Source organism: Ailuropoda melanoleuca, chromosome X, assembly GCF_002007445.2.
Source record: "Ailuropoda melanoleuca isolate Jingjing chromosome X, ASM200744v2, whole genome shotgun sequence".
NCBI lineage: Eukaryota > Metazoa > Chordata > Mammalia > Carnivora > Ursidae > Ailuropoda > Ailuropoda melanoleuca.
In genome coordinates, this window is record NC_048238.1 from 111,415,786 (window position 1) to 111,432,933 (window position 17,148).

General features: G+C 52.9%; 1 protein-coding gene across 1 annotated transcript; it reads left to right on the forward strand.

Moving 5' to 3' along the window:
• Positions 1–4,147: 4,147 nt before the first annotated feature.
• Positions 4,148–16,949, forward strand: LOC100481536 (long-wave-sensitive opsin 1). Its single transcript, XM_002928811.2, has 6 exons — positions 4,148–4,259; positions 8,740–9,036; positions 11,588–11,756; positions 12,782–12,947; positions 14,248–14,487; positions 16,839–16,949. Exons 1-6 carry the CDS (start codon positions 4,148–4,150, stop codon positions 16,947–16,949), a joined length of 1,095 nt encoding a protein of 364 aa, XP_002928857.1.
• Positions 16,950–17,148: the final 199 nt, after the last annotated feature.

A 17,148-nucleotide genomic window follows, 5' to 3' on the forward strand; every position in this document is an offset into this window, starting at 1 on the left:
TGCCCCAGGGCCTTTGTACTTACTTGCTGGTTCTCTCCTAGGATGTCTTCCTGAGATCTCTGCATGGCTCCCTCCCTCCTTCCTTTAAGTCTTTGCTCACATAGCCCTTTCTCAGATAGGCCCATTCTGATGCCCTGTGAAAATGGAAATCCATTCCCTTTCTACCCTGGCACCCCCAACCCCTGCCTCCTGTTTTCCTTTTCCTGTTCTCCATCCTACTTATCACAGCTTGCTTATGATGTCTGGTGTTCACGTTTTCTTCCCCCACTAGAATGGCAGCCGCAAGACAGCACGGATGTCCACATGTTCGTTCACTGGGGTGCTGAGCAGTGCCTGGCCACAGCAGGTGCTTGACGAGTATCTGTGTAATGAATTGTTGGCTGAATTCTCTGTACCAAATACTGTGCTAGAACTTTTCAAAAGAATGATCTCCTTCAAGCCTTACAGCAAGTAAATGTTATCCCCTCTCCCTGATGAGGACATGTGCTCTAGAGATGGTGACTGACTTGCTCAAGGTCACAGAGGTCAGGCGTGGCAGCGCTCCAGGAGGCGCGCAGCAGATGGGGTGAGATTATGGACCTGAGCTGAAGAGCAGGGAGATTGGACCTAGAAGGGGACATCGGCCGTAGGGGGAATCGGTCAGCTGGAGGGTGAAGAAAATCTGATTGTTGTAGGGTTCTGAGGCTGAGCCGTTCAGGATGCCATGGGACAGTCACAGGAATGGGAAAACTGTCCAACCCTTGCCTTTCGACTTTATACACATGGTGCGTGTTTACAGATCTCCAAGGAACTCACAGTGGGAGAACTTTTCCAACCAGAAGCCAAACAGGAAACAGAGTCACATTTGGCCACATAAAAACTAAAATTCAACGTATGTAAATCTATTCCAAAGTCAAAGGCAGTGGTTGATCCTTGAAAACATTATGCCAAGTGAGAGAAGCCAGACACAAAAGGACAGATACTGGAGGAGTCCACCTCGATGAGGTATGTAGAGTAGGCAAACTCAGAGAGACAGAAAGTAGGACAGTGGGCGTTGGGGGCCAGGGCAGGGGGCGTCAGTGCCTAACGGGGACAGAGCCCCAGTTTGGGAGGATGGGAAGAGGTCTGGAGATGGAGAGCGGGGATGATTGCACAGCAATGTGAATGCGCTGTACACACAAAATGGGGCAGATGGTAAATTTGATGTGACGTATATTTCATCACACACACACACACACACACACAAAGTCAAAGACGAAGGAGCAAACAGTCCCTTGCCCTCTACCTTTAGCTGTTACTGACAAAGCCACTGGCCCACTGGCCAGAGCCAAGCGCTGAATCTAGGGCCCCTACTCACTTAGGAGTAGTGGGGTTAGAGAGAAGGCCAGCGTGTCATCTTCCAGCCCGGCCAGGGGGCCCCAGCTGGTAGTGAGGGTGTGGTGACTGGGACAGAGTGGACAGTGTGATCCATTTGCCCCATGGGGGCTGGGGGGGAAGTGAACTGAAAGCCCCTCAGCTGTCCAAGGTCTCCTCCGCTCCTATTTCTCCTGCTGCTCTTCACCGACATTTTGGCCCAACCCCTTGTTCTTCATCTCCCTCTCCAGTGTCCCTCCCCTTTCATCTCCCTTTGCCAGGGCGGGGACCCAGCGTGGGCCTCGGGGAGCACACGTGGGCGCCCAGGTGCTAGGTGACTTTCCAGCACAGTAATCTGCTTTAGGCTAAAATGAGACTTGATCTTCTGTTAGCCCTAATCATCAATTAGCACCCCACTCTGCAGGGACAGTGACAGTCCAGGACTCACCCTGTCTCCACCTCCTCTTGCCTCTGTCTCCTCCCCTCCCCCTCCCCATGGGCAGACCCATGACTGAGCTCACTCATTAGTGTCATGCTGGACAAGGGCCAGCTCTGGGGCTCAAGCTGGAGGCTCCCGCACATGTCCTGTCCCAGTTCTGCCAGACCCCCACTGAGATGGCACCTCGCCTTCCCAACAACAGGGTGGCCCTGGATGTCCATGGTAGCCTCATGGGGTGGGGGGCAGGCAGGATTGGTCATCTCCCTGCAGAAAGAGGGTGAACCTGGTCTGAGAGGAAGGGGTCTGCCCATCCAAGGCCATCCTGCTGGTCCCTGGTGGTGCCGGGAAGAGGTGATCCCATGTCCGGTGCTCAGAAGAGGCCACGTTGGGTGGTGAGCTCAGAGGAGGCCCACTTTTAGTTCTGACATTCTCGGATGCCCTGATTCTTTGACCCTAGTGGGGGACAGACAGATAAAGCTCCCTGAGACCCAGGAGGAAGGAAAGGTATAAACTGGGAAGTCACAACAACCTTGTCACATCAAGTTATGCTGTGAGGCCCGTGCCTCACGGGGCCCCTTGAAACTGCTATGTTCCTGCTAGGAGCCCCTGCTTTCCATTCTTTTGGGTAGGTACGCAGAAGTGGGGCTGCCGGACCACACGAGGAATTGCCAGACAGTTTTCCACAGTGGCTGCGTCATCGCAATCTAAGTTTAGAACATTTTCATCACTCCCATTGCCCATGCCCACCCCCCGGCAGCCACTCTTCTGTTTTCTGTCTCTGTGGACTTGCCCCTTCTGGACCTTTCCTATCAATGGAATCATACAGTGTGTGGTCTTCTGTGTCTGGTTTCTGCAGGTTCACTCACGTAGCAGGGGTCAGAACTTCATTCCTTGTTATGACGGAGTAGCATTCCAGTGCATGCATAAGTCACGTTTTGTTTATTCATTTACTTGTCGATTCATTTCTACATTTTGGCCTCCTGTGAATAGTGCTGTTCTGAGCGTCCCTGTACACATTGTGGACATATGTCTTCAGTTCTCTTGAGTCGATACCTAGGAGTGTGAATACTGGGGGCACATTCCCTTGCAGTTAGGCAAAACTTGGCTTTCCAGGTACCCCAGCTTTCCAGGCTGCCAGTGGGCCCCGGCAAGACTGTCATCAGAACTCCTTCCTTCGATTCCACACAGAACCCCTAGCCTGGCCCCTGGGACGCGGCAGGCCCTGAGCCGTGCTGGGAGCCGTTCTCACTATGGGGGGCTGCACTGGGCTTCCACGGGGCTCCAGCCCCCAGCGTGGCAGCCAAGGCTTTCCTTCCACCTGCCGCGGTGGCCGTATGAGCAGGAGCCTCAGGCTGGGCTGCTGCAGAGTCATGGCGCTGAGAGTGGGGCAGTGACGTCATGCGCCCAGGTCTTGGCTTTACTGAGCTTCAGGCCAACACAAAGGAGGTGTCAAAAGCAGCTGAATTTCGGGACTGTGTAGAGAGGAGCTGGCAGGAGCCACGAGAGAGGATGTGCTCTCCTGTCGATGGGGAGAGGGGCTGCAGAATTAGGCAATCGGCATGTAACGGGAGCTCTGCCAAGCACAGGGCCTGCAGCCAGACTGCAGTGGGCGAAGAGGGACAGAGGAGGCGGCCCATCTGGAACACTCTGTTGACAGGTTCGCTTTTGAAGGAAGTATAGTCAGGAGCAGTCCAAGGAAAGGTCATGAACTCAGGGGACAGAGACTTGAGCAGGGGGAATGTGAGAGCCTACGGGCACCTTCCGGTGCTGCGGGAAGGCTGCTGGAGGACCCGGATGAGTACTTTGGTGACTGCAGGAGCTGCAGGAATGGAAAGCAAGATGCATAGTGGAGTCTCCCCCCACTCCACACCTGTCTTTGCCTTCCTTGGGGAGGACCCCTGCCAACACAACTTGCATCCATTTGGGTCCACTTCAGGCCTCAGCACTGCAAAGCCTCCTGAGGCAGATTTGGGCTTTGGGCTCCTTCCCTAACCCACACCCCAACCTGGAAATCTTGACCCTTGGGTCCAGCTGACCTAAGAGTGAGCGCTGGACAGCAGGGAGGAAAGGGCACGTGAACACAGGTGAGGGCCCACGGCAGCTCCCACAGCCACCTTGGCCAGCTGGGGGCTCCGAGTTGGGTTCCCAGGAAATCCTTCTGAGCCGCCCTTGCAGGCTCATCTTAGGAGCCAGGAAGCGAGGGGTGGGGGAGGAGGAGGTCTAAGTCCCGGGCCCAATTAAGAGATCAGGTGGGGAAGGGGTTGGGAGCTTTTAAGGTGAGGAAGCCTAGGCTGATCCCACAGGCTGGTATAAAGCGCCATGACCCCCAGGCAGCACCAGGGCTGGCAGGCGTTGGGGACAGGACTTTCTGGAGCCATGACCCAGCGGTGGGGCCCCCAAAGGCTTGCAGGCAGGCAGCTGCAGCCCAGCTATGAGGACAGCACCCAGGCGAGCATCTTCACCTATACCAACAGCAACGCCACCAGAGGTGAGCGAGCAGGTGCTGTGAGGGCTGGGTCACACTGGCTGAAGCAGCCCTCCAGGGACGCCAGGCCTGAGTGGTCCCATGGGGGGCTGCTGGCCACCCAGCCCACTCGGGAGACTTCTCTTCTGCACATCGTCGTCAGCCGAGATGGTCTTCTCCCTTAATCTTTCTGATGACATGAGATGGGGGGTGGCTTTCTGAATGTAAAAGGACACCATAAGATGGGACACGCGTTTTCCAACCACATAGGCTTCCCAGACCTTTTGAGAACCCCTGTCCCGGGGATGTTCATTAACTATTTCCCTGTGGTCCCAGGCTACCAGTGAGCACTCACTACACTCAGTTCTGGTGTGTCTATCTGGCCGCACTGCCCTGAGCTTCCTGGGGAAGGAGCCAGATCTGACTCATTTTCGCATCTCCCGAAGCCAAAAGGAGGCAAACGGCAGGAGCGGGAGGCTGGGCAGCTGGCCCGGAGGAGGGTGAGTGATTTCTCCAACCTTAGGGTCGGAAGAGACAGTAGTGGTCATCTTGCTCAACTGTGACAAGGGGCCTGCAGCCCTTGGCTCCGCATTCTTGGGGCGGAGGCTTGCTTGGCTCCCAGGGCAGCTTTCCCTCCACCGAGGAGGTGTGAGTTATGCCCTGGGAGTGGGCCAGTCCAAAAGCTTTGCATGCAAGCCCTGCAAAGAGCTGAGGACACTGGTGACCCCCAGCCCCTGGCCCCCCTTCCCCAGTCCCTCCTCCAAACCAAAGACCACCCTGCTCCTTCAAGAATGTCTCACGTGCCGTGGTTTCCAGAAGCCACACAAGCTCTTTGAGAGCCAGGGCAATGATCAGCAACAGGGTTCCCAGGCCAAACTAACTGAGAACCCTGAAGTGTGCTCTGACCTGATTGTCCGTGTCCTCCAATGTCCTCGACAGAGATGCAATAATGTTCTCCCTGGAGGACCCTAGGACTTCATTGATGCCTGAGATTCCTCTTTGTACTTTTTTTTTTAAATTCAAGTATTTACCAAAGTGGAGGGAAGCGTGTAATGAACCCCTGGGTACCCATTACTGATTTCATCTATACCTGCCTCCGCTCACCCCTCCTGATTTCCGGAGGCAGATCTAAGACACCACATCATTTCCTCTGCAGATCTTAAGGAAGCACCTCTAAGAGGAAAGGACTCTTTAAAAACACAATCACAGTGCCCTTGTCACACGCATAAGGTAACATTCTCCTGATGCCATTGAATCTCCTAGTCTCAGCTCCAGCAAGGTCCGCAGGCTCAGACTGACCGCTCTCTTCTCATACCTCCTTGTAATTTATTTGTTGAAGAAAATGAGTCGTTGTCCCTGGACTCATCCACTTTAGACCTCACGGATGGTTTCCCCCTGTGGCTTCCCGTGCCCCTCCCACCTCACTTGTCATTGTGTTTGTGTAAATTCGTAGTTGATTGAAGATCTCCTGGGAGGTCAGTTGGCTCTGCGGGGTGCTTTGGCAAGATCTCTCCATTAGGAGGGTGTCCCTTTTTCTGGGGTTTTGGCAGCCGCTGAAGCTCGATGCCGGACCCATTAAACCACCAGGGACTCCAGGATGGTGACATTCTGGCTCCCATACCCCATCTTCATCTATTAGCTAGAGTCCTTTGATAGAGAGAAACATGCCCTCATCTACTTTTCGGTTCCCCAGGGACACAGTGCGAATGGGAAAGGCACGAAAAATGCCTCTTCTTTCATTTTACTGCTCCCCTTCCAAAGTATTGACTTGCTTTCCCAGCGGAGCCAATTGGGTTTGACCTCTGTGTCTCCTTCTCTCTCACTAGGAATCCTGTGCTCAAGGGCTTTGGGTAGAAGAATTAGAATATTATTTAATTACTCATTTGCTTGATCTCAAACACACTCAGAATAGTCCTGGAATAAGGACACCAACACTACCATCAACACCACGATTACCCGAAACTTAACAGTTTGACAGGCTTTTTATCCTCAGGGTCTATGCCACTAGGTCCAAGTAATCAAACTAGTGTCTTTTCAAGTCCCTTAGAACAGTCCCTCTCTATGTGATTATGCCTCTGAGTGGATATGCATTTAGTTTCGTTCGTTTAATTTTTTATTTTCCGGGATTGCTTTTTAACATTTAACCATGTTTTTAAATTATGGAATAAAATATTCACAAGATTCCAAATTAAAATATAGAGAACCAGGCATATTCAAGGAAATCTTGTTTCCTTGCCTGCCCCCACACCCAATTCCCTCCCTGCCGAATTTCTTTAGAACATCTTCGCCTGGGAGTTGACTGTGATACCCATTTCTGTATGAAATTGGTCCTGGAGATTTCAGGAGGGAGGGGCAGGCCGGGACACCTGCTCTGCTTGCACTGCCAGAGGACCCTCCTCTGTGACCTCCCACATTCAGAACGCTCCTCTCCCCTTCCCCACCATGTACTGCCCTGTCCCTCTTGTCCCTGCCCTGCCCAATTTGGACTCCATGGGCTGTCTGGGAAGGATGCTCCGGCTGCCTCATTTTGAAATTATCCCCAAGCCGGAGTGTTCCAAACACCTCCCAGTTCCAGCTGCTGTTCTCAAACTAAAGTCGCTGTAGTTTCCAGGAAAGATCTGTTGGCAATTTGGGGGGAGGGTCTCTGTTCTCCAGTCTATCAGCAGCCCCATTGTTTCCTTCTGCTTCCTTCTGCATAGACACTGGTACCATGCAGTCTTTCAGTACTCAGAGGTCTGGTCCTGGGGAGCCGGTGCCACCTAGCATGGCTGCAGATACTGTGGGTGGGTTTCCAGGAGCTGCTTGTGAAAGGGGTGACAGAGGCTCATACACAGAGTGCTGCAACATCATGGGCACGGCGGGGTTCAGTTGTGCTCGGGGGAGATCTATGCCATCCCTCCTAGCCAGGGGACCCAAGAAAACCCTACTTTTCTGAAACAAGTTTGAGTTGAGTTTTTGAAACACACAACTGAAGTGTCCTGGTAAATCTGGGGACTCTGCGTGGATGCTTTCCTAGGTGCTGTAAGGCCTTGTTATATGGTAGTGGGCACTGGCTTATAACCCCTTCAAGTATTCTGCCTAAAATGATGGCGGTGAAAAAGGCCCTTCCAAGACAGAGCGGTGCAGAGCTACTGTGCTGTAATAAGGGGGTGTAGTCCTCCTTTTCATTCTGTGTGCATTTCCTAGGGCTGCCATGACAAAGCCCCACACACCGAGTGGCTCAAACAAGAGAAATTCCTTTCCTCACAGACCAGGAGGCCAGAAGTCCAAGATCCAGGTGTGGGCAGGGTTGGCTCCTCCTGGTGACTCTGAGGGACCGTTGCGGGCCTCTCCTCGAGTTTCTGGTGGTTACTGGCCGGCCGTGTGTGGCGTTCCCTGGCTTGTGGAAGCATCGCCCAGATCTCTGCTTCCCCCTCACGTGGCCTTCTCTCCCTGTGTGCATGTCTCTGTGTCCAAATGACCCCTTTTTAGAGGACACAGTCCTCTTGGATTAGGGCCCACCCCAATGCCCTCGTTATTAGTTGATCACCGCTGGGCAGACCCTGTCTCCGGATAAGGTTACATTCACACATACGGGGGGTTAGGACTTCAACATATCTTTTTGGGAGGGACACAATTCCACCCATAACTCATTCATTCATTCATTCATTCATTCTCTGAACACTGATTGTGTCCTGGACCTGCCATATGAGATGAATGACAGGATGTGTACATGGGTGACTTCAGTACAGGTTAGAATGAGGTGCTGTGGGCCCTGCCAAGGGCAAAGGAACAGCATGTGTCCAGTGACCTGTGCCCCTTCTGCCAGTATGCACGTTTGTTTAGGCTTCCAGATTTCCCGCTACTGCCCACCATCTGGCAGGTGGAGACAGTGTCTTCCTGTCCTGCTTAAACGCTGGAGGTCTGTGGGCCGAATTCAGGGCTCCATGACCTGGGGCAGGAAACAGGTAACCCCAAGGGGCTGAGTTGACTCTCAGCTGAGGAATCTGGAAAGGCTTCCAGAGGACAAGGGCATCCAAGCCGAGCTTTATGGATGGAAAAGAAGAGGATCCAGGTGCAGGGGAGAATGAGAGCAAAGATCCAACAACAGAAAGACACGGAGCACTCATGGGAAGCGGCACAGTGGGTGCAGGTGTTCAAGGGAGCAGAAGCCTACCAATGGTACCCCAGAGGGCTGGCCCACGTACTGGGGGTGGCAAATCAGATGGGGGAGCAATACCTGGCATAGATGGTGAATTCTACTTTGTTAAGTTCAAGGGTGCCTGTGCAGGTGTCCAGCTGGCCATGGCCTCTGGCCCAAGAGACGGACGGAGGGAAGGTCGTTTGCAGATGGGCAAAGCTAGAGGGAAAGAGCTGGTTGCAAAGGCAAAGGCAGTGGGCAGGAGGGCAGGAGGGCTGGTGGGAGGCTCTGACAAGGCAGGGAAGGGTGGAGTGGGCAGAGCCATGCAGCTGGGTAATGCTGATGCCCAGCTCCTCTCCCCACTCTGTCTCCCCTGCCTCCTAGGCCCCTTCGAAGGTCCCAATTACCACATCGCTCCCAGATGGGTGTACCATCTCACCAGCGCCTGGATGATCTTTGTGGTGATTGCATCCGTTTTCACTAATGGGCTCGTACTGGCAGCCACCATGCGGTTCAAGAAGTTACGTCACCCCCTGAACTGGATCCTGGTGAACTTGGCAGTTGCTGACCTGGCGGAGACCGTCATCGCCAGCACCATCAGCGTCGTGAACCAGATCTATGGCTACTTTGTGCTGGGTCACCCTCTGTGTGTCGTGGAGGGCTACACGGTCTCCTTGTGTGGTAAGCCAGCCAGGGGCCAGGCTCAGGGAAGACCCAGCCCACTGTGTGTGAAGGATACACTCACACGACAACCCCCCGGGTGGACCCATGGTACACACTGGAAGGGAGCTGGACCTGCAGGGCAAACAGGGCTGGGGGAATCATGGAGGGTAGGCAGTAGCTGTCCAACAAGTAGGCATCCCGAGTGCCTACCCTGAGACAGGGCAGTTTGGGGCCATGCAGCTGGCATGGGAGGAGACAGATAGAGCACCAGGTAATCCCAGAACCATGTGGGAGGGAAGGGCTCTGGTCACCCCAAACAGAACTTCCACTCAAATCAGAGCCCTTTCAGCTCATCTGTGTTGGCTTTTTTCCAGGGAAAGAAACACTTCCCATTAGAGCTTTTGGGATATTGAAACTAGATCCCGGATCCCTTTCCCCATCCTCATCGCTAATATCTCTGTGGGCCTTGGCTCTGTTCAGGTCAACATTGGCAGAAGAAGAACCCACGTGCTGGGCACCAGGAGTATAGGATTCTTGCCCCGAGGTAGTCCCAAGTCCTGGCAGGAGGCGCCCCTATCCCAGATGGTGCCTACAAAGCACCATCAGTTCTCTCAGAGGACCTGGGGGAGACAATGGAGGACCTGAATGTTAAGTCAGCAAGATGAGAAGGGAGCTGGGGCAAGGCAGTCAAGGAGGGCCGGGTGCAGTCGACACTTGACAGAAGTGAGGCTGAGTGAGCAGGAGTGGCGAGGAGGCTAGAGCAGGCACTGGATCTGACACATGTGGGGTTCAGGTCGGCGGGGGGTTGCCATGAGGCCAGGTTTCTTTCTCTGGGCCCCGCAAGGAAGAGGAGGACAGGCAGGCCCAATGAGGCTGACATCCCCTCCAGGAGCTCCTGTGCCAGGCCCCCATGAAAGAACAGAGGGCTGAGGTTTGCAGCTTGGTGTCCATCCAAGAAGACAGGGGGCCTAAGGGTCATGGTGCTCAGCACACACGGCCTGTGTCTCCAGGCCCCCCACTGTCACACCAGCAGAGGCTCACAGCTGCTCTTCCGTTGCAAAAGTTTCCCAGAACCATCTGGTCACCATTCCTGGGTCCTTAGTTCCCACATCTGACTTGAGTTTGTCTAATTGCGACCTGAACTGATCTCCAATTCACATTCTGAGGGGTGGACATTAGAAAGAAGGAAAAAAGCCACTAGGACGGCGAGGGCCTGGGGAAGGAAGGGGAACCCTGGCCCCAGATTTGAATTACTAGTGTTGTGAATACCGCTGAATTACTTTACCTCGCCACTCCTCCATTTTCACACCTGGAAAATGGGGGCAAGACTTGGCGGCAAGGTTTAACTGAACATATTGGCCCCTCCCATAACCCTGTGAGGCAGGTGCCAACATGGAGCCCACTGTACTGGGGCGGACCCTGTCCCCCCATATCTAACTGCCTCTCATTTTGCAGGTGATGGTCCAGCACTCTCCCAGAGGTACAGAATGGGAGTGGCCGGGGAAGGTTGGGCACCTTCATCTCCACTCAAATCTGTGTCTGGTTCTGTCAGGATTCCCCACTCGCCTCTGCATCTGCTTGAGGTCTGTTTCAAGTCGCACAGATGCCGAGGAGCCAGAACTTTTACCAGTTTTGGTGCCACGGATGCCCTCAGCCCTCTGGGGAAGCCTGTGAACCCCTTCTCCAGAGAATGTTTACCAACGTGCACAATAAGATCCATAGGATTACAGAGGAATCCAGTGATATTGAAATAGAGTGATCCAAGGATTAAATATTAATTAGTGGCATAATCCTTCATTAAAATTACAAGTAAATGTATTGTTTACAGGTATTAACGATACCGTTCTTTATTAAAGTATCAGATAACTGGATCTGGCTGGATAGCCACTGAAACTGCAAAGTGGTAAGGAATATAGTGATATCGGGAAATGTCTGCCAGCTCTGTAAAGTGACCAAGTCCCAGGCACTGCTAATAATGCAAGGAAAGGCCCAGTGCCCGTTAGAGATTACTGGAAACAAAACTGTCCCTTTTCCTGCCCCAGGTCATGGAGCCCTGAATTCGGCCCACAGACCTCCAGCGTTTAAGCAGGACAGGAAGACACTGTCTCCACCTGCCAGATGGTGGGCAGTAGCGGGAAATCTGGAAGCCTAAACAAACGTGCATACTGGCAGAAGGGGCACAGGTCACTGGACACATGCTGTTCCTTTGCCCTTGGCAGGGCCCACAGCACCTCAGTGTGGTCGTGTGTGTGTGTGCGTGGCCGTTGGGATGTGCGTCAGCGTGGCCATTGGGATGTGCATCAGCACCCAAAGAAAGGCTGGTGGCCAACTTAAAGAGAGCTAGGAATCGGGGTGGTACAAGCCCAAGAGGAAAGGATGGGGAAAGAGGGTATTAGAGGAATTGACCAAGAGATCCGCTGCCCCCTGGACCTGAATACACTTTTTGGGAGAATTAGGTGTTGCAGGTAGGTGGGGGGGAACCTCTTGATCTTGAAAACTGTCAGCTGGTCTGAATGGAAGGAGTGACATTGGAGGCTCAAAACCTTCATCTGCCTGCTCTCTCCTGCAGGGATCACGGGTCTCTGGTCCCTGGCCATCATTTCCTGGGAGAGGTGGCTGGTAGTCTGCAAGCCCTTTGGCAACGTGAGATTTGATGCCAAACTAGCCATCGCGGGCATTGCCTTTTCCTGGGTCTGGGCTGCTGTGTGGACAGCCCCACCCATCTTTGGCTGGAGCAGGTAAGGGTGCCAGTATGCCAGGAAGGCAGCTCATTTAGGGCAGAGGGTGAAGGACGGTGGGGAGGGTCAGACTCCTGATTCCATTTGTGACCTTGGGGCAAATTGCTTCCTGTTTCTGGGCCTTTGTGACCCCATGAGTAAAGTGATGATGGACCCAACTCTCCCTGTGACCCCTTTGAGGGTGCAGTGTCTACACATGTATAAATCTGCCTGGCTGCAACATGGAAATGGGCCCCTGTGGTCTCTGAGGCTCTGGAAAGGTCTGTTTCCCCCAAGCGTGAACAGCTCATGGCAGCCCACAGAGAAAGGTGACAAGCTCAAGCCATGGGAGTAGATGTAAGTGAAAGCAGGGCCCTCTAAGCCACTCTGCCCCAGGCCTCTTTCTCGCACATTCTGAGGGGCCTCCCTTTCAGAGGCTGCTTGGGCTGTACATACAGCTGGATGTGTAAGTTATTTGTGTCTTGGCCAGGCTGCTCCTTTGGGGGCTCAGATGTGATGTGTATTTTACCACAATAAAAAAAAAAGAAGGGGCTATGAGACCTAAAAATGGACAAAGGTTTACCAAAATCCTACCCAAGGGTTTCCTTTGGGGGCGATGAAGGTATTGGGGAACTAGATAGAGGTGGTGGTTGCACAACATTGTGAATGTACTAAATGCCACTGAATTGTTTACTTCAAAAATGGTTCATTCACGTAATGTGAATTTCACCATAATTTTAAAAACCGAACAATCCTGGGGTGCCTGGGTGGCTCAGTCCGTTGAGTGGCCGACTCTTGATTTCGGCTCGGGTAGTGGTCTCGGGGTCCTGGGTTGGAGCCCCGCTTTGGGCTCCACGCCCAGAGGAGTCTCCTTGAGGATTCCCTCTCTCCCTCTCCTTCTGCCCCTCCCCCCTCTCTAAAATAAATGGACAGAGCTTTTTGAAAAAAACCAACAATCCTCCAACCTAAGTCAGTGGCGTGCCTGGACTGAGGGGTCCCAGGTTGCCCTGCCTACATCAGGACAGGCTGCCAGCCGTTCTCTGCAGGTACTGGCCCCATGGCCTGAAGACGTCGTGTGGCCCGGACGTGTTCAGTGGCAGCTCGTACCCTGGGGTGCAGTCTTACATGATCGTCCTCATGACCACGTGCTGCATCATCCCACTCAGTGTCATCATACTCTGCTACCTCCAAGTGTGGCTGGCCATCCGAGCAGTAAGCCCCCAAACCCTCCTGCCTTCACCCCTGCCTGGCAGGCTCGTGAGGGCCAGGGACATAGAGGCTGGCACAAAGAATCACCCAGTCCTCTCTCCTGCCCTCGAACCACACCTGAATCCTGCAATTCCTTTAGAGCTGCAACTGCAGCCCCGGCTCCCTTGTCCTTAACCCTACAAGATGGGAAGGGACTGCCCCCCCTTCATGTGGGGCCCAATAAGGGAGCAGAACTGCATTTCTTCCCTGACCCAGGACAGTTCTCCCCGGGTGGAAAGCCAGGCAGATGCGCAAGTGAAACCTGCACATTAAAAGGTATTTTTGAAAGGCTGCCACCACAGTGACCTTGTCCTCTTCACGGGACCGTTGGGGCAGGCCAAGGAGTTGATTCACATGTGCCATCTGTCCCCAAGACCCACTCTCCGCTCTCCTCACTGGGAAGTTGATCCTGTCTGCAGCTACCCCTACCCCGCATGTAGGCAGTCAGAGTGAGACAAAAGAGGAAGCCCACCATACATAAGTCATCCCTTGTCGACCAACTCACCTACAATTAGTCTAATCCGGATGCACCATCTGTCCCTGCTGAGATCCTGCTTGGCACAGTTGGTAGAAGGCCCTTTGGGGTGGTGCCTTTCTGATATGACGCTGCTTTTGCCTACGATCAGATCGACATGTGCTCATAAGCTCTTTCTAGAGTGAAGGCCACAAACTCCCTGCCTTCAGCCTGTGATGTGCCCCCTGCCCCGCTTCCTCCCCCAATCCCATTGGCGGTGGTCAGGAATCAGAAGCAACAGCACTGGCTCCCGCAGGTATCCAACCATGCCTTGAGCAGTGTTAGCTCTGGGCTGTGTCCCTGCCCACAGCAGGCAGTGTCCAGCCCCTGTGTCTCCTTCTGCTCAGCCCCTTAGACCAGAGCACTGGAGGGGACACACTGATAAGGGACCAGGTGAGGCTAAGAATGGCATCCTTAGCTCCTTCCCAAACTCCTTTAAGCCAAGAGGTTAGAAGGCCCTGGCTCAAGGCCATCTTCTCCACCGCCAGCCGTGTGCCACCTCAAGTTCCCTCAAGGCCAGCCCCGTCCAGCCTAAACCAGGCTGTGGACTCACTTGGGTGGGAGCTGGCCACTGACTGGCCTGGGTGGGCCCATCTCCTTCTCTCCATGACTTCCCATCCCTAGGCCACCTGTCTCTTGCTGACTCTCTGACTCACTGCCCAAGCAATAGCAACAGAGTCCCCTGGGATAAAGAGCCCGGGAGGGACTCTCCCACTCACTGTCCCAGGCATGAATCTCTGTCTCCCCCAGGTGGCAAAGCAGCAGAAAGAATCTGAGTCCACCCAGAAAGCAGAGAAGGAGGTGACACGCATGGTGGTAGTCATGGTTCTAGCGTACTGCCTCTGCTGGGGACCCTACACCTTCTTTGCCTGCTTCGCCGCTGCCCACCCTGGCTACGCCTTCCACCCTCTGGTGGCTGCCCTGCCAGCCTACTTTGCCAAAAGTGCCACTATCTACAACCCCATTATCTACGTCTTTATGAACCGGCAGGTAAGTCACATCATTGGCAGGACAAACTAGAACTAGACCGCAGAACTCAGTGATGGCTCCCACCTGGAATTATGTCCAGGGGAACCTGTTAATGACCTCCAGGACAACGACCAGAGAAGGCTCAGCATGTGAAAGCTCAGCTAGTCCTCCCTCTGGATTCTTTCAGAGTCTTGACCTGAGGGTGGACAGCTCCACAGTGCATCCTGTATATTGCTACTCTTCCCTCTGTTGGCCTCAGGGCAATCCTGGAGCTCAAACACCCAGGGAATGCCTGAATGGGTCTGCATTTACCATACTTGTGCCCGTTTTGCTTTTATAGGCACAACTCTCCTGTTAATTCTCATCTATCCATCTTTAAACCCTTTAAGAAGCCCTTCTTGGCTGCACTGACATGTGGCTTTTGTGACTTTACGGGTTAGTTCAGGGGAACATGCTGTGGTCCTGCCCAAGGCCTTGCCACATGGTAACCATCATAGGCTTGCGTATCGAGCCTCAGCGGCAAATCGCCCAGGACTCCTAGACCTTTTGGTAGGTTACAGGTGACCACTGAGGCTCATCATCTTCCAAGTATCATTTGCCTTATTCTTCCTTGAATCCATCTAATCTATTTCATTAAGGCGCAGCTGCGGATGTGTGTAACTTGATGGTGACCAGAAAAGCCCATGGGCCAGAAATACCACCCTCGCAGGGGCCTTGCATTGCACCAGACCCAGTCCCCATTCTTTCCAACTAGCTCTTCTCTGCTCTTCCATTTCACAGTTGCCCCCTGGCTCCACCCCCTCTGGCCTGGCCCTGACTCTCTGTAGAGTTCATTAAGCACACACTCTTGGAAATGTTCAAGTATTAGGTAGGACCAGTACTGCAGTTGATCCCCCAGGACTCCACTGTTGGAACCTCAATACCTTGAGTGTAGGTCTATCCCTGACTCCTGTTTCCCGGCTTTCATGTGGGTCTCTTTTTAGGTCTGGCTTTTGTTTATGGAACCCTAGGCTATCTTGCCTTGTACTGTATTTACTTGAGTCTTTCCATCCTCCCCTTCAGAACTCCCTCTCTGTAATGGAACGCCATGAGGACAAAGAATGTTACTCTTTTTCTCCACTGCTGATCTCCCTGGGACCCAGTCTGGTGCAGAGTGGGTGCTCAGTAGGTAGATGTCAAACGAATTCCTCAGCTAAGTCCATTCTGCTATGTGGGCCATTTCTTGTGTTATTGGCTTCAACAATTATGTGTTTTGTTTGTGAGAGTTTTGATGTTGGAGGGAGCTGGAAGTAGTCAAGAATAGGCCTGGAATATACAGGAGATGCCTCTGGTCTGCATTCTCAAAACATTGTGGTTAGCTCAGCGATGATATGAGACATAATTTGAGAAATGAATAAGTTCCAGATCTCTTTAGGGCCAAGCAGCAAAGACTGGGGCCCCCTTGGTGCTGGAAGATTCTCTTGGTTAAAGACATGAGGTAGTGGCTAGACTGTTATCTACCTAGTTCTTGTATGGCCTCAAAGTTGATGGAATAGAAACAAGATGACAATTGCATTCCTTTTCACTAAAATGTCTCTGAGTCTCTTCCCAGACATTCTGGAGATGCATGGGCCCCTTAGCTGGTATCTTCTTTGGTTACTGTACAAGTTTCCCGAGGCTACCATAACAAAGTACCACAAACTGGGGGGCTTAAACCAACAGAAATCTATTCTCATCCAGTTCTGGAGACCAGAAGTCCAAGATCAAGGTGTGGGCAAGGCTGGTTCCTTCTGAGGGCTCTAAGGGTGAATCTGTTCCCTGCCTCTTTCCTGGCTTCTGGTGGTAGCTAGTCATCATTGGTGTTCCTTGGCTTGTAGACAAGTCACCCCGATCTCCTTCACCTCCACATGAACTTCTCTCTGAGTCTGTGTCCAAATTCCCTTCTTATAACATGACGCCTGTCGTTGGATTGGGGCCCACCTACTCTAGCATGACCTCATGGTCATGTACATCTTAATCCCATCTACAAGGACTCTATTTCCAAATAAGGTCATATTCACAGGCGCTAGGGGTTAGGACTCAAACATAGCTTTGGCCGGGGCAGGCGGGCAGCGTCACAATTTGACCCAAAATAGTCACCATCAGATTCTAAATTAGATGACTTAGATAAATAGTCTAGTTCTTAGTCAGGAGTAAACCATCCCCATGTGGAAGTAATAACCTCAGGCTTCCTCTATTCTCCGTATAGGATTCTGAATAATGGCAGAGAAGGTGTTAAGTCATTGAGGTAACCCTTAATGAATACCTTCCTCAGAATTCCCCAAGAATGATGACCTTTAGCCTAGTACACTGGCCCTTTCTGCTCTGTTGAGTAACACTTTCTGTCCTGCCAGTTTCGAAACTGCATCTTGCAGCTTTTTGGCAAGAAGGTGGACGATAGCTCTGAACTCTCCAGCGCCTCCAAAACAGAGGCCTCGTCTGTGTCTTCAGTGTCACCTGCATGAGTCTCTCCCAGCCATGGCAACAAAAAGGTCTGCTTCCCACCAGAAAATGTAACCCCTATTCCCCACACCAGCACTTTGGCCACCCCCCTCCACCGCCCCTTCTTCTCCATCCTTGTGAAAGAAATGTAGTTTCTCTTTGCCAAAAACAACAAAATCATAGAGGCTACCACTGCAGCCTGGGGACACCTGAGCCTCTGAG

What these genes read in the sequence shown, in the direction of transcription:
- LOC100481536 (XM_002928811.2), top strand. Translation starts at nt 4,148, where the DNA reads ATGACCCAGCGGTGGGGCCCCCAAAGGCTTGCAGGCAGGCAGCTGCAG. An exon ending in CTACACGGTCTCCTTGTGTG is followed by an intron (nt 9,037 to 11,587) that starts GTAAGCCAGCCA and finishes TCTCTCCTGCAG; the next exon opens with GGATCACGGGTCTCTGGTCC. An exon ending in CCCATCTTTGGCTGGAGCAG is followed by an intron (nt 11,757 to 12,781) that starts GTAAGGGTGCCA and finishes CGTTCTCTGCAG; the next exon opens with GTACTGGCCCCATGGCCTGA.